The 24,454-nt window shown below is 45.9% G+C and overlaps 1 protein-coding gene and 1 pseudogene across 1 annotated transcript in view; both read left to right on the top strand.

The window, feature by feature from the left end:
• The first annotated feature begins 1,113 nt into the window (after window positions 1-1,113).
• Window positions 1,114-24,454, top strand: part of PPP2R2D (protein phosphatase 2 regulatory subunit Bdelta) — a 46,749-nt gene continuing 23,408 nt past the window's right edge. The window contains exons 1-2 of the mRNA XM_004464473.5: window positions 1,114-1,299; window positions 1,403-1,495. Coding sequence (XP_004464530.1) covers window positions 1,293-1,299; window positions 1,403-1,495 — 100 coding nt within the window. The 5' untranslated portion in view covers window positions 1,114-1,292. The remainder of the gene's footprint in view (window positions 1,300-1,402; window positions 1,496-24,454) is intronic.
• On the top strand, window positions 13,006-14,128 carry LOC101419814 (UAP56-interacting factor pseudogene; annotated as a pseudogene).

Genomic DNA, 24,454 nt, shown 5'->3' with positions numbered 1-24,454 from the left:
GGCCCGGCGGGATGCGGCCGCCGCGTGACCGCCGGCCGGCCCCGCGCGCTCCCATTGGCCGAGGCCGGGAGGGGCGGAGCCGGGGCAGCTGGGGCGGGACTCACGGGAGGCCGCGCTTTCATTGGCCGAAGCCGGGAGAGGCGGGACTAGGGCAGGAGGGGCGGGGCTCGCAGCAAGGGCGGGACTCACAGGAGGTCGCACTCCCGTCGGCCGAGGCCGGGAGGGGCGGGGCCGGCGCAGCAGGGGCGGGACTCGCAGGAGGCCGCGCCCCCATCGGCCGAGGCCGGGAGGGGCGGGACCAGGGCAGGAGGGGCGGGGCTCGCAGCAGGGGCGGGACTCACAGGAGGTCGCATTCCCGTCGGCCGAGGCCGGGAGGGGCGGAGCCGGGGCAGCTGGGGCGGGACTCATGGGAGGCCGCGCTTTCATTGGCCGAAGCCGGGAGAGGCGGGACTAGGGCAGGAGGGGCGGGGCTCGCAGCAAGGGCGGGACTCACAGGAGGTCGCACTCCCGTCGGCCGAGGCCGGGAGGGGCGGGGCCAGAGCGGCAGGGGCGGGACTCGCGGGAGGCCGCACTCCCTTCGGTCGAGGTCGGGAGGGGAGGGCCGGGGCAGCAGGGGCGCGACTCACGGAAGGTCGCGCTTCCATAGGCCGAGGCCGGGAGGGGCGGGGCGCGGTATGAGGTTGATATTGCGGCCGCCGCAAGGCCGACCCGATGGGTTCTTGGGGGCAGTTTCGAGCTGTCCTAAAACCTTCCAGAGACCTGAGAGGCCGGCGGCGGCCGTACCGTTGTTCCTTCAAGAGCGCCGGGCACTAAGTCCCAAGCACGAGGCCACCTCGGGCGCCAACAGGCTCGAGGGGCGAGAAGGCCGCCCGTGGCCCTGAGGCGCCCCTTTTCCCGGCCTTGCGCGGTGCAGGGACCCTACGTGGGGCGGTCGACCCAGGACTTGAGGCGCGCGCATATTGTGCGCAGGCGCAGTAGGCGCGAGGCGCGCCCCCTCCACCGCCCCGGCCCCGCCCCCGTGCCGGGGACCTCCCGGGTCCGCCCCGCCCTCCTCCCGCGGCGCACTCGGAGGAGGTGGAGGAGGGATGACGTCATCGAGCGGGGCGACGGGCATTGGGCGCCATTTTGAAAAGGGAAAAAAATCACTCCCCGGCGGCGGCTGCGGCGGCGGCGGCCGGGGTGAGGTTCTCGGGCGGCAGCAGCGCGGCGGCCGCCTCCTTCGGCCCACCACAGTCGGCGCGGCCGGCGCGCCGCCCCCGCCGCCGCCTCAGCGCGCCCGCCGCCCGCCGGCCATGGCAGGTGAGAGGCCTGCGCCGCGGCCGCGGGGGCCGAGCCCGGGGCGGGGGGCGCGCCCGGGGCGGGGGCCGCGGCCGGCCTGACGCGCGGGTTGGTGTGTTTGCAGGAGCCGGAGGCGGCGGCTGCCCCGCGGGCGGCAACGACTTCCAGTGGTGCTTCTCGCAGGTCAAGGGGGCCATCGACGAGGACGTGGCCGAAGGTAAGGCGCCCGCGCGTGGAGCGTCCCGTCCTCTCCCGGACACGCGCCCCGCCCGGACCCGGCGCCCCGCGCGGGCGGCCGCCTCGAGTGCACGGTCGGTGTCGCGAGCGCGCCCGGCTCCGCGCCCCACCCTCGCGTCCTGGGCCCGGCGTCCGCGCGGGGCCCCTCGGGGCAGTCCTGCCGCGCCCGGCGCCCGGGGTCCGAGTCGTTGCTGCCTCTCTCGGGCGGGCCGGGTGCGGCCTCGGCCCCGTGCGGCCGTGCCCAGCGGGAGGGTCGCAGGGAGGGCTGCCCAGGCTCCAGGACCCAGGCCCCCTCCTGGCCGGGCGGCCCCGGCGGTGTCGGGGAAGCCCGCTCTCGGGTGGACGTGGCGCGGCGCACGAGTGGCCCGAGGTGGCTTCTGGGCGCGCTCGCGGACCTGTCATTCTTGTTGGCGTGAGGGGATGCTCATCCCTTTTCTGTAGAAGAGAACGCCGGCCTAGAGGGCTTATGTAAGTGACCAAGGTCACCGAGACGGGGACTGGTAGAGCCTGGACAAGAACCCGGGTCTTCCGAACCCAGTTCTCCGTTATCTGCGTATCCGTGGCTGCCTCCTCCATCTGCTGGAGCCAAGAAAGTAACGCAGGAACTGCGGACTCGGAGCATGCACGCCGGGTCGCTGTGCTGGTGAAAGTTGCACAGCAGCGGTGGTGCTGCGGGGCGGCCTGTCGGACCGGGCCAGGGGCCTCCATGCAAGGCCCAGCTCTGTTGCTAGTCACCGTTCTGATCCTGGGCAAAGTATTTTGCCTCAGTTTCTTCATCCTTAGCAAGAGAATTGGACTACTGGAGCCTCTAAGGTCTTTCTAAGGTTCTAAAATTCTTGATTTTTGCTTTATGTTCCTACTCCAGATTTTAATCCTGAACCTTCAGGTATTGCTTTAAGTTGGCTGTTCTTTTCCTTAATCATAGCCTAAAGTGGGCCAAGGCCCAGTTTTAGGTGGTGGGTGTGGAACTTGGGGAGAGCCTCTCCTACCTCAGCTTCCGGTAAACCCACATGTCCTTGTAAAGTGAAAAAAAAAGTATATATATATATACTATTATGTAAGCATATAATTTGTAAGTGTGTATATATATATATATAATGTATTTAGACACAGTTGAAAGTAGAAGTGATTCTTAGAGACTGAGAAATTAGCATTTTAGGTTTAGAACCAAGGAGTGATTTTTGTTGTCATTGTTCAACTATCTTGCTGAACTTTGTGAATCTTTAAACTTCTCTTAAAAATGATTTACTTTGGCTCATGCTTTGCACCAAATACTTCTTCCTGCGCCCAGAAATTGGTCAGATGTCTTGTCAACTTTCCCCTACCTTGGCCTTTGGGGTGACTGCTCCCTCCACCCACACCCACTCCCCACACACCCCCACCCCCTAACCCCCTGGCACGGTTTGGTTTGTCGAAGGAGGGAGAGGACATCTGGAGATCCTTTATTAAGCAAGGGAAACTGGGCTCTGAGAAGTTTGTGAAGGTATATATGATTGGAGCTTGAAACTAGGTAATTTTATATATAACCTAACTAATCTATTAAAGATTGTTTCTTTTGTATTTATTTAAAGTAATTACTCTTTCTCATTGTTTCGTTTCACGTGTCCCATGTAGAGGGGGCAGTTCAGCCTTCCTCCATTGGAGTGGTGATTTCTCTCAGGAGCAAAGCCAGGTGTGTCTGTGGGGAGTAGGAAAGTTGGAAGAGCTTCAGTCCTAGCTTAATTCCCCATCTCTTTTTCTAGTTTTTATTGGCAAGCTGAATGAATCAAAATTACATGTGACTTTACACTTTAAAAATGACATTCTTTCCCTTTAAAAATCATGGCAAAAATATTTTGTTCTCTAAATTAAACTGATTGGAGATTTTTGCAATTTTAAACCCCTAGTTAAAGTAAAATTTTTAATTCATCTAAAAGTTTGATATTTTAAATTGTCACCTTTTTTCTAACATCGCTTGTAGTAATTCACTTTTTTTCATTATATGTGTTAAAAGCTTTCAGTTCATATATATTTAACTTTAGAGCAGGACTTCTTAATAAGGGGTCTGTGGGCTTGACTTGAAATTGAAAAAGAAAACATTCTTGTGGGGACATGTTGGTGCAGGTGTGATATGTTTACTAAATAATACACAGTATAGTATGGACTCAGTAAGGGGTCTGTGCTTAAGGGATCCATGGAACAAAATAGGTTATGAAACCCTGCTTTAGAGGTAAATACATTTGTAACTCTATCATTTTGTTAAACATGTGTAACTATTTTGAATTGCATTGCCACCATAGAAGTTGATGATAGAGAAGGAAAATGCAGTCATTAGCAATTACCTATTGTTAAGGAACAAGTATGAAGGAGCTGGGTGACATGATTTGCAGAATTTGTGACTCAAACTCGACCTTGAATCAAAAGAAATTTTGATTAGAGAAAATTTATAGGAGCTGCGTAATTTAAGGGCGATTATTGGAACTGATATTTTGTACAGTTGGAGGTGGAGTAAGTTTGTGGTTGCTGAGGCATTCTGTTCTTGAGGGGTTTATTCTGGCTCAAGGTCTATTTCCTCAGGTTCCACCTTAATCCTACATGGATGGCCTTCCTGCATTCCCCTGCCTTGGGCAGGTTAAGAAGAAAGTCCGGTGGAGATTGAGGCCTGGGGTCTTGCCTTTTTTTGCAGGAATGGGGGTAGGACTCCAAAAGTAAGTGCTCTTGACTTTGAAGGTTGTGGAATGAGTAAAAAGGAAAGAAGCTTTGGTTTTGGTTTCCTTTTTGTTTTTAAAACTAAGTTTCGAGGGACTTTCATCATAACTCCTGATGAGAGTGTTGAACTGTGTACAACGTGATACTTTTCTGTTTTCAAGAATTGAGTTTTGCCGTGGGTCGGGTGTCAGCCATGGTGCAGAGAGGAAGTAACTCTGGGTGTGCGAGCATTGATTTCCCATCTCCATCTTTCTCTAGTTAGGAGGAGAACCTGGGCTTAGAGGAAATTAGTAATTGCACTGCTGACAGCAAGAATGTTGAGTGACAATGATGCCAGGCCTCCCCTCCCTACAGCTCTGGTCTACCTGGGACCCCTGGAGCTGGGGCCAGCCTCAGGGCTCTCTGGCCATGGCAGGACCCAGCATGGAGGTCGTGCCAGCTAGCAGCTATTCAATGCTTATCCAAGAGTTTACCTCTCAGCTTTGCCTTCTCACAACCCCAGGAAGGAGAGGTACTATTGCTCCCTGGATTTTAGGCACAGAAACCCAGAGTAATTAACAGCCACTGGACCCAGCCAGTTCAGCTAAATAGCCCACACTGTGGGATGTGGCTGCCCAGCCTTGGGGTTTGCTATCTTCCTAAGGCTGAGTAGAGCTCTCCAGTATTTATAGGAAGAAGTCTTTCGAAAACAAATGAAAATGAGATGCCTATAAAGAAAGTGCCTATCAAAATGATGTAAGATGGATGACAAGGGTTCCAGAATGACCTGTTTTCAGAACAGTTCTCCAAGTATTTGAAGAAGAGGTATCACACAGAGGGGATGAGTAATTGAAACGCCTGCATGCCAAAAAAAAAATGCGGTAGAGCCTTCCTCTGCAAAGCTACTTTGAACATAATGGCAGTTTGCTTGCTTGCTGCCTTTGTATTAGTTCTTTTCTGGAGACTGGAGACATGGGAGAGAGCCAGAGGAGGGATTTAGGAACTCTAATTGCCTAGTTTTACATAGCAGTGTATGGGATGATAGCCACCTTTTCCTCTCCCCTCTGAATTTGTAGTATTAAGTGCCTTGACTTTTTATTTAATGATTTGTTTTAATCAGCTTTTTAATCTCTACTCTGATTATTGCTTTAAAGTAGATGTTCCCTTTTTTCTAAAGAAATAATAAAACTATTAGTGCGAGCTTAAGTTTGGGAGTTGCATAAATAATATGGATATCCAGGTCATCCAGTAGGCCAAGTCTTTGTGAGAGGTTACATATTATGAAAGAAAGACACATTTTAAGTTGGGGAAGGCAACAAAAACTTGGACAGCAACCAGGAAGTTATTGTATTTCATTGAATTTAAGTTATACCCTGATTTCTAAGATGTTAAAATGCAGGAAAATGTGCTTAAAATCAATGAAATACAATATAAATGAATGTAAAGCTTTTGGCCATAGTCATTATCTTAGAATATTATGATTCATTTCTTCCGGGTATAGAAAATTTCATGTTCAGTATTTTTCATCAATCCTTTTTTTAAAGGCGCAATTGAGGATTGTTTGGTTACTTGAAATACTCCCAATCTGATTTTTATGCTGTCACTGTACGATTCCCATTTACTTAGTATTATACCTGTGCTGTTGAAAAGGGCTTTCAGGAGAGCATCATCTGGGAAAGGCCATCAAACAATCTTATAATATTTTGCAGTTTAACTTTTGAGGGAGCTTCATGGGGAAATGTTGCCTTTGGGGAATCGAATGTGTGCCTTTCTTCTGATAAATTCATTCAGTATAATTACTGAGCATTGACTACACTTCAATATCTTCAGAATGTGTTCAAGAACCTGTACTAGTCATGGTTATATAATCAGATATAAATTTGCAAGGTCTATGGCTGTACTAAAATAATGTTCATTTTCATTGTCCTTGTCTTGCTCAGGCAGGACTTCTTTTAGTCCTTGATTTTAAAAAGTTGATAATGCATGCCTGCATTATCAACTCTGAAAGCCACTTCTGAACTTCAACTTACTTATCCAGACATCAGGAACACTTACTACAACCTAAGATTTTTGTTAAGATTAAACAGCATGCAGTGCTTTTGTAACCTGTGAAGTGCTGCTCAAGTGTTAATTAATTTGTGTGTATTTTAAGGTGTGTGGATTTAGTTTTAGCTATATTTAAACACAAAGATAGCAGTTTCTTGAATTTTTCCTGACCTCCCCCTCATCTCTCCACTCACCCCAGTTCCCTTCCTCTGCCTAGCCTCTTGATTTTTCCATTATTATCCAGTGATTTTTCCCATTCCTTGATCATTGTTCAAATATTTCTCCCACCTAGAATATTCTTTCTGTTTCCTGTCTACTCTCCACACCCTACTGATCCTTCAAAACCCGTCTTAAATTCCACCTCTTGATGAATCACTGTTGCAGCCACAGGGTGGATTCTCTCTTAGAGGCTGCCCTTTCCTTCTCTCAGCACACCGTGCGTGAGCAGTGGGTGATCTCCTGCCTTTTCCCTCATGCTGTCACCTAAGTTAGGTTTGTCTCTTCACAGTGATGTTAATTGGAGTAAAGAAAGTCATGGTTGATGGAAAGACACTGGTATGCTAGAGTTTTGGTGCAAATCCCGTTTCTCTCCTCCTTTTAGCTTTGTGCTAACTTGACAGTTTCCTCCTCTGTAAGGTGGGGATGGTGTTGCCTGTGGCTCTTATAGGGTTGGGGTGAAGTTTGGAGACAGTGGATGAATGGCACTGGCAATGGGCAAATGTCAAGATTCTGTTGTCTTGTGAAGGCAGTGCACGAAAATGTACTGAAGGCTGCTAGGGCTAGATGTTGGGGATGGAGAGAGAAGCACAGTTTCTGCCCTGAGATGCCCTCAGTTCAGAGACCGACCAGCAGATCCTGACAGCGCAGTTGATACCCTGGGCTGTGGAGGGAGGCTGGTTGTCAGGCATGGCTGGGAGATGCAGGGGAGGAGGTCGGGAAACCTTCTCAGACAGGGCAGGGAGAGGGGAGAAGCAGAGGAGAGAAGAATGTTCCAGGGAGGGGGGCTCGGAGTGGAGATTTGAGAATTTGAGACTCCATGGTACATTCTGGGAAATCACTTGGGCTGCTTGTAGAGCAAAGAGCAGAGTGTTCAGGGGTGAGCTCAGAGTGGTGAAGTTTGGACTCGAGGTTGGCGGGGCTAGGCGGTGGTGATGAAAGGCCTTGAATGCTGTGCTGAGGAATTTGAATTGTGTTCTGAAGGTGAACCTGAACCTTTCGTTTTAAGCAGGAGTTTTTGGAAAGGTCATTAGCCTTTAGACAATGGATGGTAGGAGGTAAGAGTGGAGACAGAAATGCAAAATAGAAAGTTATTACAATAGCAAAGAAAACTATTTCAGACTTTGCCAGCCAGATGGTCTCCATGGCAACTACTGAACTCAATTCTGCCTTTGTAGCAGGAAAGCGGCCGTGGTCAATACCGAATTCAATGGCCATGGCTGTGTTCCAATAAAACTTTATTTACAAAAACAGGCAGTGAGCCAGATTTTGCCTTTGGGTTGTAGTTTGCTGGTGCCTGCTCTAAATCATTGATTCTCAAAGCCTTTTGGATTCAGGGCCGTTTTTACACTCTTTGTCATTATTATAGACCCCAGAAAACTTTTGTTCCTGTGAGTTCTATCTTTTGATACTTAACTATATTTGAAAGTAAATCAGAACAACTTAAGTATTTGTTATTTCAGTTTAAAATAAAAACAAATCTGTTACATGTTAACATAACATTTTTAATGAAAAAAAACGTACAAAACAGAAAAGTTTTAGTGAGAAAAATGGCACTGTTTTATACTTTTACAAGCCCTTTATCTGGCTTAATAGAAGACAGCTAGATTTGCATATCTGATTCTGCATTTAATCTGTTGCAATATATTGTTTTTGATTTTTTTTTATAATATATTGTTTTTACTGAAGTAGATGGGGAAAATCCAGCCCTACACTGATATGTAGTTAGAAAATGGAGGAGTCATTTAATAGCCTTTTCATGATTGTGAGTATTCTTTTTTTGATACTACACTAAAATTTGAGAAGTGGTTGTTTCTTCAAGTTTAGCTGTACTTGGAAATCTGAAACCATATCCAAGACCCTTTTATAAAAACTGTTTTACATTGTATCATAGTTTTGTCTTCCTCTTTGAATGGATCTTTTTGTGTGATTTGGTGACATCACACATTGCTCATTTGGAAATATTGATCCACTGAGTTATGCAAATCTTCCAAATTCTGATACAGTTCATCATACGAGATCAGACTAAACTACATTCATTAATACCATTGCTGGTCTTATCAGAAAAGTAGAATCCTATCAAGTTCACAGAAGTTTTCCACAGTTCTGATTTTCTTTGAAAGCTTGGATTTTATCATGGGAAACACATTCTGTCAAGTTTTCTGTGAGAGGTTCACTTTGTTCATTTTCAACAAAATTTCTGCCGGATACTGAAGTCTGAATAACCACAGTTGTTAAGTCATTCTTTCAAAGAAAAATGGCAGTCCATGAAAAAAAGTGATTAGTTTAGCTTGCAACGCAAAGAGCTACACATGTGCTTTTCCTTGAGCCCATCCTTGACTTTGGGGTGCTGCAGAAGTACTTTGTGCATACTACCTGCTTTGCCATAAGGGTTGAGATGTAATATTAATAATATTCACTGTTCATGAAGGACATTCTTAAGTAAAACTGGCTTTTTTTCCTTTTTTTCCCCTACATATGTCAACCAAGCAACTAACGTGCTGATTAGTCCAGCCTGGTTCCACTGGTGTGATCTGTGCCAAGGGACGAGCAGTTTTGCTCTCTGTTGTTTTTGCATGTCTCTGCAAATGTCAACACAGTGAACATGACACATCATGTCTTAATATTATTATGGAAATAGTTTTGTCCTCACAGACCCCTCTGAAATGTTCTTGGGGATCCCATGGATCCTTGGATCACACCTTGAGATCTGCTTGCTTTAAAGCAAACAGTTAGTGGTAGGAATAAAGACAGGACAGATTTCAAGATTAGCCATCCCTCCCATCTTTACTAAATTTTATTGTTTTGTCTTAAAGCACAAAAGCAGAGTGTTCTTTATTTAAAGAAAATCAAATTATGCAGATGTGTAAAGAGTACATGGGAAAGTTCCTTTTTATTCTACTGCTATCCTCAAATCCTTCTCCCCAGACATTACTGCTCTTAACAGTTTGTGTATATTTTTTTTGCCATTTTCTATGCATTTATCTCTATTTTTATTTTAAAATTTAGTTCGTATATAAGCAGTGGTTTTTTTTAATTCTTTACAAAAATTACAAACTTTTTTTCATTACTGGTTTGGAATTTGAGACCTTCTAGTGAATCAGGTTTAAACCATTGTAATAGTCAGCCAACAGGGTGCTGATACAAAATACCAGAAATCTGCTGGCTTTTATAAAGGGTATTTATTTGGGGTAGAAGCTTACAGATACCAGGCCAAAAAAGCATATGTAACTTCCCTCACCAAAGTCTATTTCCATGTGTAGGAGCCCAAGATGGCTGCCAACATCTGCGAGGGTTCAGGCTTCCTAGGTTCCTCTCTTCCCAGGTCTTGCTGGAGCTTGCTTCTCTTCCCTCACAACCAAGCTCCTCTGTGTGCTTGCTTCCCGGGACTCCAGCTCAAGACCCCAGCATCAAACTCCAACATTAAATCTCCAACTCTCTCCTTTGCTATGCCTTTTATCTGTGAGTCCCCACCCACTGAGGGGCGGGATCTCAACGCTCTACCGATGGCCCAGCCAAAGCCCTAAACATAATTTAATCATGCCCAGGTACAGACCAGTTTACAAACATAATCCAATATGTTTTTGGAATTCATAACTATATGAAACTGCTATAGCCATATATATACTTTAGCTCACCTGGGATTTTCTTTATTCTTTCTGGTTTTGTTTTTTTTTTTTTTTTACAAGTGAGGGAACAATCTCAGAAAGATTGAGTAACTTGCTCTGGGTCATAGAGCTAGTGGGTATTGGAGTTAGGGCTACATTCCTAGTGCTCTGAGACCAGAGTGCGTGCATGTCTTTTTTACTCACACTGCCTTCTTGCGTGGTTCTGTTGGACTCTTTGAATGGCTGCACAGCATTCCATTGTGTGGGTAACCTTGTTTATTCAGTCAGTTCTCCATGGGAGGCTTCCCACTCTTACCAGCTCTTATTTAGGGTTGCTTCATCATTTCCAGGATAAAACCCTGGGGGTGGACACACTGCACCCAAGGCTGCACTGTGTACATTCTGATGGTTGTGTTAAGGACTTTGAGATTGGGGCATATCTTGCACATGCTGCATATTTTTAAAGTTCTTTATGTGTTATAGAATATTAATCTCTCAATATTCTTTCCTTTTAAACTTAAATTTTAATTTTTTGCCCCATTCCATACTCTCTGCCCCAGAATTCAAGTGTATTAGACACGTGTCTTTTATAAGTGGGTTTTTTGTTGTTATTGCTGCTGATGTTAGAATTTTTTAAAGAAGAGCTGAGATCCAGTAATGGTGTATAAGAAGAGCAATTCATGGGACAAGAAGATGATTCATACATGAATTGAACTTAAGCAGTAGCAGGAGTTTAGAGCTCCGAGGCAGGGGAACCACGAAGATGGAAGATCCTAAGGATTTTAAGTTTACTCAGAGCCTAGAGTGGATTTTTAGCCTATTTTATCAAGATCTCAAAAGATAAAGAAATCATAAATAAGGAGCACAGTTGTGCAAAAACTGGTAGGTATTTATTTCTTTCTCTGTCCTGAACAGCACCTGTTACAGTGCTGGGCACATAGGAGGTGTTTTAGTAGATAATGGATTCACAGCAAGTTGCCACATCTGCCCTAAAGTTAGCTAACTATTGGGAAAATTTGGGTGAAAACCCAAATGATAGATCCTCATTTTTAACCATGTTTATAGGCTTGATTCTCATTTTAGAAAGGAATTAGCAGAAGAGTTAACAAATTATTAAACAATGGCATTATCAAAGAAATTCTATTTATGGAAAGAGCACCTTCCATTCTCTTGAGGGCATTTTGGCAGTTGTCACTCACACTTTAAGCAAACACTGTAAGAACCCAATGATTCTACTTCTAGGAATCCTGTAGGAGTATGCCAGGATTTCTCAAAGATGTTTTTACAGACTTGTGCATTGCAGCAGTAACACATCTGGAAAACCCCAAATGGTTTCAAATGGCAGAGCTGTTAAATCCCTTATGGTGCACCCAAATTGTAGATTATTCTGCAGCCATTAAAAGGAGTAAAGGGGAATATGCCTATTGGAAAGTGGCCTGTGACACATTAGGTGATATAAAGCAACTTGCAGAGCAGCGATCCCTTATGTGTAAATGCTTAGACAGCAAGCAGTTAATATCAGTGCAGTTTGCATTGCCGAGGGATTCATTCTTCAGACCTTTGTACTGTGTGAATGTTCCACATGGAGAGTGCACTGTTTGTGTAGTAGTAAGAGGAAAAAGGCCAGTTAAAACTGAAGAGGGTGGTTTCAGAAGAACTCAGTGGAAAAAAGTCTCTTGCTGCTACTGATTTAAACCTCATAAGGACTCGTTATACATTCTCATTCAACACAGTCATGTACCTTCTGTGGGCTCCATTTTTCTTAAATTTTGAGCAGTTTTGTTGGCTGTCACTTATTTGTGCTTGAAAAGACCTTAATACAAAAAAAATTTTTTTTTTATTTTCTGGGTATCTGGAGTGACAAATACTTACAAATGTTTATTTCCCTGTTAAGAAAGCTCTAGTTACTGAAAAGATGGAGGTTGATGACTTATGTGCATTGGTGCATTTGTGTAAGTGTCTGATTTTACTGAGTGTCGGAGCTGCTGCTTGGCTTTGTTTTCTGCTGTTTGTAGTAACCTGTGGACCAGCATATTCTAAAGAAATGCCATAACTTCATTATTTACCTTGATTCATCCTTCTTACAAATGGGATCAGTGGTTTAAATTTGAAGTCTCAACCAGTTGCTACCTCACATTTTGATAAACTGTGTTTAAATAAATAAGTGTATGCATACATATTAATTATTAACAATAATACCAATAATACCCATGCTCTCATCACCTGACAACTGTTGGCATTTGGTATTCTTATTTACTTCTGTGATTTTTAAAAAATTTTTTATAAGAAGTAAAAGGTTAACAATTAAAAGTGAGGTCCTCTGTTTTAACTCTCCAATTCCATTCCCTGCCCTCCCCTACTTTCCTCACCAGTGCCAACTTCTACCGTGAGTTAGGTATATGGCCTGTCTGTGTGTTTGAATTTTTATCAAAATTGATGTACAGGTTGCCTTTTAAAAAGTCTTTCATCGCGCAGTGATTAGTGTGATTTGTGCTATTTTGCTACCAGTGATGCTGTGTTCCAGCTACCTTGACTTTATTTGTCTGACCTTAATGAGTGCCAGAGGTTACAGTTCTTAGATTTTGACTTTGTCTTTTGGATTGTTGATGGTACCATAAAGGATGTAGCTATCAGCTGTTAAAGTCATCTGAAATATCAGAGATAATCCTTCTAGGAGCATTAAGCAAAATTATAGCTAGTTTCCCTTACCATAAAACCGGGTTTAAGGTTAGTTATGTAGTAGTAATCTTAACTTAAAATATAGAGAATGACAAAATTTTATTTTTTAACTACTCTTAGTTTATTTAAGGTTCATTAAAGAATAGCACAATTCAAGTAGTTAAAGGAATAATCCAGTTGAATTATAAGATTATCCAGTTAGGCCTTTCTGTGTACTTATTAAAATACTGTTCAGGGTGAAAAGTGTCGCTAGGGACCTGTTCATGCTCCCATGGTGCAGCTAGTCTGTATGCCTGAGTGGAGGTGGCAGGCCTTAGCCGCACCTCTTGGTCGAGAGCCAACGAAAACTTGCAGCAATGAAAACCTGGGTGAAATCGATACATCTTTGGATAATGTAATCAAACTGAATCAAAAGGTAGGAAAGAAGCACAAATTTCTAAGACTAAATAGAAGGCTCCAACCACGTGGTACCCAGCAATTCAGGATGAGAAGATGATGGGGAATCCAGCAGAATTCTGGTTTTGGTAAGAATAGTCTTAGCTGTGGAGTAATGCCTGGAAGGAGATGTCCTTATGGGGCTGTCACTGGTCTTCCAGCTAGGAATTCGAAAAGAAATTTGTCCTATGACTCAACCACCCTTAGGTGGTCACCTAGTTGACAAGAACATAGAGCGATATTTTCCTGTGTTAAAAAGGAAGGCAGACCAAGACAAAATGAAGTGCAAAAGAAACCAGTTGCAGTTCTCGAGACCTAACCAGTTAAGCAGAAAAAATAACATCCCAGCCAATTTTACCAGAAGTGGAAATAAATTAAGCCATCAGAAAAGTCTGACAGACAACTTTCCTTTCCAAAGAGGTCTGAAAGTTCAGACCCACTTAAACACAACAACTGCTAGATGATGTAGTAGCAGAGAGAACTTGTCAACAGCAGACTTCTGCCACAAATGGAGGAACTTTAATTGTATCCACTGAAAATCCTGGAGCAGTGCGGTACCCTGCAACTCAGAAACCACGATTAACTCAGACTGCTGTGCCCTCATTCTTAGCAAAGTGGGAGCATCTGATATAAGAAAGTTCCTTGAGGTGTCCCCCTACAGTTTGACATAAATAGTATTGGATAGCAGACCAGGATGACTTTGAATGTGTGGTTTGGGATCCTGAAGCAACAACGAGCCACTCTCACTTTCAGCAAAGAAGGAAGCTGCTTTGTCATGGTGGGATAGATCCCATGTCAGAGGGACTTTTTAGTGATGACTCTACTTGAAAAGTTGAAGTGATTGAGGAATTTGCCAAAGAAATTCAAGAAACTTTATTGCAAAATGTGCACAAGGCTAAATAACTACTATTTTTATTTTTGAAGTTTTTTTTTTAACATGTAAAGTAATGCCTTGAAAAAATAACGGAATATTATACATATCTGTATTTGAAGTTTTCGTGGTTGGCTCTGCACAACAATTTTCTATTTGACTTCTTTGGTTCCTCATACAGCAGAAGAAAGACAAAGATAGAAATTGGTTATTCATCTCCTGTGAAATTGGTTAATTGTCCTTTGTGCCTACTTTTAGATTTTGCCGGAGTAAATGTTGGTCTTTGAAAATATGAGTAGGTCCTTTGTTGGTGTCACTTATACTTTAATGATGTTGATGTAATAAGTGCAGTTGCCTTTTCTTTGGGAAAAATGTTTTTAAAAAATTCATTAGAACTCCAGTTTGGGGTTTGAAGATTTATTAAAATATCTGGAACTCAGTTTTTTTTTCAGGTAGTATTAAGTTAATCTCCCAGATTGGTCAGTCTGTAGTGACAAACTTTTTAAAAATGTGGCTCTAGGTATGAGTGTCAGTTTAGGATATTGGTGTTGACGGCTGAAAATGCACATTTACACAGTTATCTGATAGGGCCTTGGAGGAGAAGGGCCCATGAAAAAAATCTGACAGTTTGTGTTTAGTAAATGGAAAAAGCATGAGAGGAAGTAGCAGGTTGAAGAACAAGTAGCTGAGGTAAAAACTTCAAAACCCAGGTCACAGGTATTCTGTTCAGGTATAGGTATTGTGTTTGAGGTGGGGTAACCTCAAAGATTTTTTCAAACGATATTTAAAAGAACTGTAATTATTAAAATGGATTGAGGGAAGCAGATGTGGTTCTGGTGACTGGGCTCCCGCCTACTACACCAGAGTTTGCTGTTTGGATCCTGGTGCCTCCTAAAAAGGATGGCGAGCTGGCATGACAGGCAGGTGCGGCAGGCTGACACAATGAAAGGCACAAGAAGAGCATGCGGCAGGCTGACACAAAAAGAGACACAAGAAGAGGGAGCATAGCAAGAGAGACAACAGAGCAGGGAACAAAGGTTCCCAGTGCCTCCTATAGAAGATAGCGAGCTGACACAGCAAGCTGATGCAACAAGATGATGCAACAAGAGAGGTGGGGAGAAAAAGCAGAATGAGAGACACAACAAACCAGGGAGCAGAGGTGCTCAGCCATTAGGCAGATCCCCAAAGCTTGGAGACTAGGAACACCCAGCTGCACTAACTAGGGTGTATGGCTCTTTTTAAATTATGATTGTATTCATTAAAATGTCAGTTCCATGAGGACAGGAACTCTGACTTGTTCAGTGTGCTATCCCCAGGACCTTGTGCAGAGTGCTTGGCTTTGAGGAATCCCTCAGCATATTTGTTGAATTTTTAAAAATCAGAGGGGAACACCGAGGGATTACTACAAAGCACCAACTGGTGATGCAACTGGGAAAAGACCTTGAATAAAAGTGGGAAAAGATAAAAACAAATGAGTTTATATGGCTAAGAGACGTCAAAGTGAGTCAAGAGGTCATCAGCAGGATCTCATAGACAGCCAAAGTAGATACTACCCCAAATAGTGGGGCTCCTGAGGGTCTGGAGACTCCTAGGTCCTACGGTCATGGCAGATAGCCCCGAAATATGGTGCCTTGACAGTGGGCCCTACTTTGGAGTTTGTGCTCCCGAGTGTGACGGTTGGACTCATATGTGACTTCTCTACACATAGTCTTTGGTCCCTTTTATTGAACCTGTCATTGGTGCTAGGAGTTGGTAGGTGTATGTCCAAGAGACTTGAATCTCTGGGCTCTCTGCATGCCAGCTGGGCCCTGAGCCTCTGCAGAGTTGCAGCACCTACTCTGCAGTTCATTGGACTCACACAGGACAGCCAACAAGGAGGTGGGGATGAACAATCACCACACCAAGGAACTGAGAGAGTCTACAGCTGCAAGCAGGAGAGTCCCATCCATCAGCCATATGGGATTGAAGCCCCCTCTCAATTGGAGGGGGAGTGGGCATCACTATCCCAGAATCCTCAGGACTGGGGAATAAAATATGGACTAGCGTGGACTTACTGGTATTCTACTATAGACTTGCTCTGATTCTAGCAATGGAAGAAATTGTATCACTGGAGAGTTGCTGAAGGCAGGGAGAGAGAGTGTAAACTACAGTGTAAACGATAATCCATGCTTAGTGGCAGTGCTCCAAAATGTGTTTATCAATTGCAATGAATGTACCACACTAATGACAAAAGTTGTTACTGTGAGAAAAGTGGGAGGTATGGGGAGTGGGGCATATGGGAATCCCCTATATATTTTTTTTTAATTAATTTTGTATTTATTTCTACACACACAAACACACATACACCCATTCCCCTTGTTGTCTACTCTCTGTGTCCATTCGCTGTGTGTTCTTCTGTGTCTGCTTGTATTCTCATTAGGCAGCTCCAGAAACTGATCCTGGGACCTTCCGGAGTGGGAAAGAGGCAATTACTCTCTTTTTTCCCTTCTCTCTTTTTTTTTTTTTTTTTTTTTGTCTTTATTTTTTTAATGTTACATCAAAAAAATATGAGGTCCCCATATATCCCTCTAGCCCCACTTTCCCCCCCATAACAACCTCCTCAATCATCTTTAGACATTCATTGCATTGGGTGAATACATCTCTGAGCACCGCTGCACCTCATGGTCAGTGGTCCACATCATAGCCCACACTCTCCCACAGTCCACCCAGTGGCCATGGGAGGACATACAATGCCTGGTAACTGTCCCTGCAGCACCACCCAGGACAACTCCAGTCCCGAAAATACCCCCACATCACATCTCTTCCTCCCACTCCCTACCCCCAGCAGCCACCATGGCCACTTTCTCCACACCAATGCCACATTTTCTTCGATTACTAATCATAATAGTTCATGAATAGAATATCAGTAAGTCCACTCTAATCCATATTCTATTCCTCCATCCTGTGAACCTTAGAATGTGTTGTGTCCACTCCACGTCTGTCTTAGGAGGGGGCTTAGATTCCACATGGATGCTGGATGCAATCGTCCTGCTTTCAGTTGTAGGCATTCTTGGCTCCCTGGTGTGGTGGTAGATCTTCACCTCCATGTTAGCTGAGTGGAGTAAGTCCCATAAACCAGAGTGTAGGAATTGCAAGTCTGTTGAGGCTCAGGGCCTGGCTATCACATGGTCAGTCCAGAGATTCAGGTCCCCTAGGTATACATTAAACCCCAGCAACAACTACAGTTCCGGTAAAAGTAACAAGAGAGACTTGTGGACAAAGATCACATCTAAGTCCAGCTCCATCACACAGAATCACAAACTCCAAAGTAGGGCCAACTGAGATGGCACTGAACTCCATCTGCCATGACCATAGAACCTGTGGGTCTCTGTAGCTCTCAGAAGAACCAATACCTGGGGTTGTATCTACTTTATCTATCTCTGGGACTCTGCTCAGGTGTGCATAAGGGCAACATCTCTGATAACTTCCCGACTCTTTTTGGAGACTCATAGCCATATAAACTCATTTGTCCTTTCCATTTCCCCCTTTTATTCAGGTCAAAAAGCATTTTTAACTCTGGGTATTATATGTAGATTGAGATATTCTGCTGGTCTGAGTTGACCCTTTTCTTCAAGGTTATTTCTAGTTACATCATCAGCTGGTACTTGGTAGTAATCCCTCGGCACCAGGGAGGCTCATTCCTGGGAGTCGTGTCCCATGCTGGGGGAAGGGCAGTTACTCTTTTGTGCCACCTCAACTCCCTGTTCTGCTACATCTTCTTATTTTCTCTCCTCTTTGTCTCTTGTTGCATCATCTTGCTACATCAGCTCTCCACGTCAGCTGGCACCCCTGCATGAGGCAGCTTTCCCATGCGGGGCAGTTTTCCCACCCAGGGTGGTACTCTGCGCAGGGCGGCATTTCTTTGTGGGCCAGCACTCCACGTGGGCCAGCTTGCCCTCACCAGGAGGCCCCAGGCATCAAACACTGGACCTCTCATATGGTAGACGGGAGCCCAACTGGTTGAGCCACATCTCGTTCCCCCATGTATTTTTTCAATGTAACATTTTATGTAATCTGTGTATCTTTTTTAATTAAATTTAAAAATATATTTTAAAAAATGATAGGGGAGTGGATGTAGCTTAGGTGGTTGAGTGCTTGTTTCCCATGTACTAGCCCTGGGTTCAATTCCTGGTACCTCCTAAAATAATAATAATAATAAGTTGCTTACCTCACATCTCAAGTGGACACATTACATTGAGGCAGGCTGCCTCTCTGCAGTGCAGTCATCCTTCTCTCCACAGACCCCCTTGGTACTCTCCACATTGCTGCACCCCTCCCTATAGTGCCTTGCTGATAGCCTTCTCACGGGCCTTGTGGAAAAAGCAGATGCAGTCCATTGAGTTCTGGTCTGCCCAGTGCAGCCCTGTAGCCACCTCTTCTGCCCCCCCCCGCCCCCCCCCCCACACACACACACACTCCTTGGCTGCTCCTTCCTTCACACACCACCCCTCTGCCTGCCTTGGGCCTCTCCACTCCACCTCTGCCTGCTTCCCTGCCCTGCTCTGCAGTCACCCCTGGGTCCCCTGCGTCACCAGTTTCTCCCCTCTACTGGACTGTTCCCAGGGACCTACTTTAGCAAAATCCTGTTGACTTCATCTCTGGTTTGAGCTCCCAGTCCCCTTCCTCGCCATTTCTTTGTTCCTGCTTCCTTATGTCACAGAAATGTTATTTTAAACCTTATGTCCCTTTCCTTAGCAACTGGCACTCCTGGTTTGCCCCCTCTGGCCGTTCTATTGAAACTACTCTTTTTAAGGTCACCAAGGGTGCCCAGGCTGCTGAGCCCAGTGGCCAAGAAACCACTTACATCCTGCAGGGTCTCACACTTCTTCCTGACTGCCTCCCCTCCGGAGTCCCCTGATGCCCTGTGGGTGGGCTGGGGTGGCTGGAACTGATCAGTGCCTGCACCCTAGCTGTAAGGGAGGCTGGTGGGGAGCTGCGTGGGAGTCTGCCCCAGGAAACCTTGGCCCTGGTGCCCGGGCAGCCACCAGCCCCAGCCCTTGCCCCGCAGTCCCCTTCTCAGCCCCACGCCGCCCCAGCTGCCGCACTGTCTACCTGCAGTGGTCTTCCCTCCAGCCTCTGCGCGGCATGCGAGTCCCTGAGGTCTTTGCCCAGACGACACCTCTTCCCACAGGCCTTTGACCAGTCCTGCGCAGCCACGTCAGTAGCCCCGTCCCTGTTGTCAGCTTCATAGTGCTTCTCTGTCAGCGCCGCTTGCGCTCTCTGTGGTGAAGAGCAGTTTTTATATTTGCAGTCCATCTTGGACCAGTGCTTGTGGAAAAGAAAAATTGTTAGAAACTTGAAATTTTAAAAAAGATAGAAAAATGCAAGTCCCACTTCATTAGATAAGACTGCGCTAGCGACATTTACTTCTGTATTTGTTCATGTGCAACTTCCTGGCAGGCATGAAGTCCACGAAGGAAGGTGCTTGGTTCCTGCTGGGAAGCTGTGTGTGTCACATGGTAGTTCCCTTAAATAGCTGCCAGATGGCTGGCTGTATTAATATTAGCTCACCGTTGCTTCAGGTTTATTTCTTTTAGCAAAAGCAAGCATTGAAGAAAGTCCCCTTTAGCTCCGACTGCTCCAGCTGCCTCCCCAGAGGTAACCGTCAACATTTAGCTAGTGTAAACCCTCGTGTTACACTTGTGCATGTGTGTATCCACACGGGGTGTGCAGTGCTCCGTGTGCTTGACACGAGTGGCATCATCCTCTAGGCTTCATTCTGCAGCCCCTTCCTCACGTGGCACCATCTGCGCGCGCTCCACTGAGGGAGCCTGCAGCCGTCATGAGCTTGTGCATGGCTGCTCCAGCCTCCCCAGACCCTGGCGCATGGCTCGGGGATGAAACCTGAGGACTTGGTCTGGGCGAGGTGTGGGAGGCAAGGGACAGCTCTTCCTGCCCTCCTGTCTCCTCTTCACCCAAGAATCCGCAGCACCTTCCCTGAAAACTCCGTCTTCATTCTGAAGGGGCCTGCAGTCCTCACAACAGAGAGCCTCCTCTGGTGGGGTGGAGGTGGGCACGGCATCCAGCCCCACACTGTCAGCAGGAGAAAGGGGAAGTGGCGCAGATGACTGTCCGTTACTGTCCAGGCTGGCTTCTGGCTGCCAAGTCGTGCCCAGGGAAGCAGGCTGTGTGCGGGGCGCCAGAGTCTGGGAGGCGCCTGCTGCCTGCAGCCTAGCGGGCCTGGAGAACCTGAAAGGCGGTGAGAAGTTTGGTGGCTGCACCCAGGCATGCTGCTGCTAAACTACTCTCATACCCATTTTCCCCATCTGTAGAAATGTAGCACTGCTTTCTTGTTTGAAGATTTTCCCCGTAAGTGCTCCTAAATCTCAGTGCTGAGAACATCATGTCTCTAGTTGGCAGGCAGCAAGTGTGACAAGCACAACAAACCTAACCAGAAAAACTCCAGACCGCACAAGAGTTTGAGGGCTATTTTTTGAGAACCTGGTATATTTTAATGATTTTATAATTCGCAGCTATTTCAAGCCCTGTCTTCTGGTATGTAAAGTGTGTCTAGTTCACTTGCAAAGGCAGTGTGTTAGTATTTTGTGTTATTTTGCAAAGAACACAGGGTTTCCTTTGGGGGTTCTGTGCCCAGAAATTGCTGGAAAGCCGTCAGGCCCACCACCCTTGTCAGACCACAAGGGACCAAGGTAGGCTGGCCTCTTGGGGCCGCATACCAAGGGCGATTGAAGTCACTTGGCTGCATTAGGGAAAGGGCTGTGCGTTCTGAGGCGGCCTTTGAAATGACCCAACGCCAGCAGAGCGCCATCTGCTGGTCCCATACCCTGCCGCCCTCCTGCCCGCAAACTGTTGCTGGCCTGCCGGGCCCCTGCACCCCTGTGTGCACCTGCAGCCTTCTCCTGGCAGGCCCTGTACAAATTGCCTGTGATGCAGAGCTGTCCCCAGCTCGGTTTCCATCCTCTTTTTTTTTTTAAGGTACCAGGGTCCGGGATCGAACCCAGGACCTTATATGTGGGGAGATGGTGCTCAACTGCTGAGCCACGTTGGCTCCCCTGAGTTGGTATTTTCATTTGTTTTGTTTGTTGTTGGATTTTTGTTGTTGTTTTTGAGGAAGCACCAGGAACCAAACCCAGGACCTCCCATGTGGGAGGTGGGTGCTCATCTGCTTGAACCTCGTCCTCTCCCCTTGTTTTTTTATCCAGTGACACATGCCTCTAGTTTAAAAGAAAATAGTACTAAAAGTCTTAGACAACGTTGCCTATTCAACTTTTCAGCACTCTCAGTTCCACATCTCAGTTATTTTACAAAGCTCATTTAACTGTTCTGGACTTTTCCTCCCACTTTCTAAATAATAATGCTTATACTGCTAATTTTTTATTTCCTGATTTTTGACACATATGAACTTCCTGTTATGATCATGGATGAATTAGATTTTTTACTTATATTCCCTTCAGTCCATAAGTACTCCTCCCCACACAAGAGAGTTAGAATCTATTGTAATACATAAATGCATGCAGAGCCTAAATATTGCTTGTTGCTGAACAAAGATATATGTTTCTTTTTCATATTAGTTCTATTTCCTAGAGTTAATAGTGATGACCTAGTTCGTCCTATGCTTGGCTCTCTGGCTTTTATACTTTTGTTTATTTTTTTAGCACACTCTTCAACAGAACTGTCAAATACTTAGCAATAACTTTTCCCAAGCACGTCACGTAATCCCAGGGCTCTTCTCTACCCCAGAGCCGACCTTTTGAGCCTGTGGACTCCGAAGGGTGGGCTGCATATCTCTTTCTGGGGACATCACCATTTGTTGGATGTCAGATCCCTGATCTCCCTCTCTCATAATGTAGTCTCTCATTTTGCCAAAGTGCATTTTCCAGTAGTTTCCTGAGAAAGGATGTGGGGGTGGCAAGTTTGTCTTCTTTGCTCTTTGCATGTTTGAATACATTTTTACTTCTCCCTCAAACTTAGCTGAAAATCTGGCTGGGCATAGAATACGTTGAAGTGTTTTCCCTCAGTTTTCTAATAGACCTGACATCCCGCTCTTTTCATGCATACTGCCTGATGCCCTTCTGATTCCCTCCCTTTTATATGTGACTGATGTGTTTTCTCTGGAGAGCTTCAGAATCTTCTTCCTTGGTGCTTCAGCTTTCAAAGTGTGGCACTTGCAGGTGAGTCTTGCCCAGCTACGCTAGGCCTGCACTGGGCCCTTTCCACCTGGACGTGCCTCATGTCCTGCAGCCCCGGAAACTCTTGTCTTGTTGCTTTGATGATTTGCCCTTCATTTTTCTCCATTGTCTCTCTGGAATTTACAGCCTGGGTGAATGGGCCACCTAAATTTATCTCTGGTCACGTCTTTCCTGTTGTCCACCTGTCTTTAGAAGAGGCCTCCAGTGTTTTATCCTTATCATTACCTCTTAACTGTCAGGTAGCACTTCCTCGTTCCTTTCCTTTTTCGTGGCACCCCGCTTCTCTTCGCCAGACCCCCAGAGGCAGCTGCCGAGCTGCGTCCCTCCCCAGCACCCCCTGCCACCCTGGGCTTTCCTCACCCCACCATTTCCTCTCTGATGGTAGTTCCAGCGGCGCAGGGCCGTTGTGGGGCCGAACTAGGCTGACTCGGCTTCTACAGCGATGGTGCTTAAGGCAGCACCTGGCACCCAGCAAGCCCTCAGCACACCTGGGTGTTGTAATGACGGCTCTGAGGCACTAGCTCCCCACAGACATCCATTTCTGTTCTCTCCTTGTTTTGGAGCCTCCCTCACGTGTCTGATGATCATAGTTAAGAATGCGATGCTTAGAGTCTGCAGAGCTCCACGGGAGTTGGTCACTTCTTTGAGGACCTACAAATGCTTGAATATTGAGGGCATCTTTCTCTGGGGCTTTTCAGCATTTCAGAGAAGAATCCTGGAGATGGTAGGAATGATAAACTCCTGCTGCTAAGATTTGGGGAACAAGAAATGGGAGTAACTACTTGTATTAGTTACCCAAAGGGGTGCTGATACAAAATACCAGAAATTGGTTGGCTTTTCTAAAGGGTATTTATTGGGGTAGGAGCTTACAGATACCAGGCCATAAAGCATTAGTTACTTCCCTCACCAAAGTCTATTTTCACATGTTGGAACAAGACGGCTGCCAATGTCTGTGAGGGTTCAGTCTTCTGGGTTCCTCCGTTCCAGGTTCTTGCTTCTCTCTCGGTTCAGGGTTCCTCTCTTCCCAGGCTTGCTTCTTCCTGGACTGAGGGTTCCTTTCTTTCTGGGGCTCCAGCTTAAGCTTCAGCATCAAACTCCAACATCAAAAGCCCTCAACTCTGTCCTTTGCCATGCCTTTTATCTGTGAGTCCCCACCCACCAAATGACATGGCCCAATCAAAGCCCTAATCATAACTTAATCACGCCCAGGTACAGACGAGATTACAAACATAATCCATTATCTGTTTTTGGAATTCATAACCATATCAAACTGCTACACTGCTGTGTGTTCCTACCTCACAGGATTTGAGGGGTGTTGGAGATCCAGCACTTCTCTCCACAGACTTCATGCCAGCTCTGTGTCCAGTACTAGAGAGGGGCCCCTGCGACCTGGGCATTGCCCTGCATGTGTGTAGACCACACCTGAGCAAGTCCTGTCTGCTCACCACTGGCCATCATCCAAGACTTCTGTCACAGCCTTCTCACAGTTGTTGCCTCTTCTTTTGCTTTGTAGTTGGATGCCTTTTTAACTTCCTTTCTGACGTTTAGTGGTGTTGGGAAGGAAAAGAGACACATGTAGACAATTCACCACATTTAACTAAGAGTTAGTAGAGGAATTCTTGGGGGCCACTGAAGGTGCGTTGTGATTTCTTCTTTGATGATGATCTCCGCAGTTCAGTAAGCATGTTTTCCATCATCTTGATGACCATCTTGCAGCATGGTGCTCTGGCTGTGAGACGAGGTCCAAGCACTGACAGTAGCAAGCCACACACTGCCACCGTGGGATGGCCTGTAGTACCAGGCTGGCCCTTGTGTCTCTTGAGCCACCCATCAAAGAAAAGCAAGGGAGGCTCACCAGCAGTTGGGTGGTTTTGGAATACCTCATTCAAACTCTGCTCAGTCAGTGCCACACTTAGGCTTCTAGTCTAGTTTTTAAAGAACAATATCCCTCAGATTAAATTGATGTTGGTAATTTAAATTTTATTGGTTTTATAATTTTGTTGGTCTTTAATTTGTATATTTATTTTGGTTTTAGAGCTCTTAGAAGCTCTTCAGAGTTTATTTCTTATTTTAGGTTCATGCATATTTACATGGCATAATGAAAATAATTTCTCAGACTGGCAGTCAGTGGGAGTTTCTCTTTTAAAAGGTTCGGTACATTTTAATTAAGTCAGGAAATCACTGACATAGCTAGAATGCCATTAATTATATAATATTGTATACCCTCT

Source organism: Dasypus novemcinctus, chromosome 6 (genome assembly GCF_030445035.2).
Source record: "Dasypus novemcinctus isolate mDasNov1 chromosome 6, mDasNov1.1.hap2, whole genome shotgun sequence".
Lineage (NCBI taxonomy): Eukaryota > Metazoa > Chordata > Mammalia > Cingulata > Dasypodidae > Dasypus > Dasypus novemcinctus.
This window is presented reverse-complemented; position numbering and strand designations above follow the sequence as displayed.